Genomic DNA, 825 nt, shown 5'->3' with positions numbered 1-825 from the left:
ATAAAACCGAGAATACAACAGGGAATAAATCAAACTAATTCTAAAAAAGCACAAACTGCAATAATCCAACACGATTCCTTTTCTCTCCAGGTGATATTCAACCACAGAACAGAAGCCACGATCGTCATCCCGGGCGAAATCCGCTATTTCCACCTCGATCCCGATTTCTACGTCGGCAACGCCCCCGACCTCACCAGGTGTAAGTCTCACGTATTCCAGGGGGACATATAACTCAGTGAACACCATAAGTAAAAAAATACTGTAAATGAAATGCTATAGATATTATAGGTAAATCATCCTCGTTTAAGAGCAACTATGATGATCCCACTGATTTTGTATATTAATGTTTGGCCATCATTTTTCTTACGGATCTAGGTATCAAAAATGTGATAATCTTTTGTTTTCAAGCGCATTACTATATTACTCATACCTTTAGTATTTAAGATGTTTATTTAAGATGTTATGCGTGAATTAAGTGCATAACCAAATATAATGCTGCATATACCTCAGAATATACATCTGCATGAAGTATTCTCCATGTTTAAGCACATAGCTAGTAACAATACCATTACACACTAATGATAATACTATCAAAATAATGCATTCCTCCCGTCTACAGACTGCGGCCTTCCAATGGGACCCGGAACACGCATGGGCCCGGGATGCGATAAGAACATCACAAGCTATTACTACGACGTGACGAAGGGTACTTGCGAAGCTTTCACGTATTCAGGATGCGGCGGGAACGTGAATCGGTTTGAAGATGAAGAGACTTGCATGGATAAGTGTAATAGGCCAGGTAATAATTAAGTGTATTTGCCGTGG

At 39.5% G+C, this 825-nt stretch overlaps 1 protein-coding gene across 1 annotated transcript in view; it reads left to right on the top strand.

The window, feature by feature from the left end:
- The window catches only part of LOC119588139, a 40,789-nt gene that overhangs the window by 24,526 nt on the left and 15,438 nt on the right, over positions 1-825 (top strand). Inside the window, exons 16-17 of the mRNA XM_037936845.1 lie at positions 91-199; positions 620-799. Coding sequence (XP_037792773.1) covers positions 91-199; positions 620-799 — 289 coding nt within the window. The remainder of the gene's footprint in view (positions 1-90; positions 200-619; positions 800-825) is intronic.

The sequence above is a fragment of the Penaeus monodon genome, chromosome 23 (genome assembly GCF_015228065.2).
Source record: "Penaeus monodon isolate SGIC_2016 chromosome 23, NSTDA_Pmon_1, whole genome shotgun sequence".
NCBI classification, from domain to species: Eukaryota; Metazoa; Arthropoda; class Malacostraca; order Decapoda; family Penaeidae; genus Penaeus; species Penaeus monodon.
The sequence above is the reverse complement of the archived record's forward strand: the minus strand, read 5'-3'. Positions and strand labels throughout refer to the sequence as shown.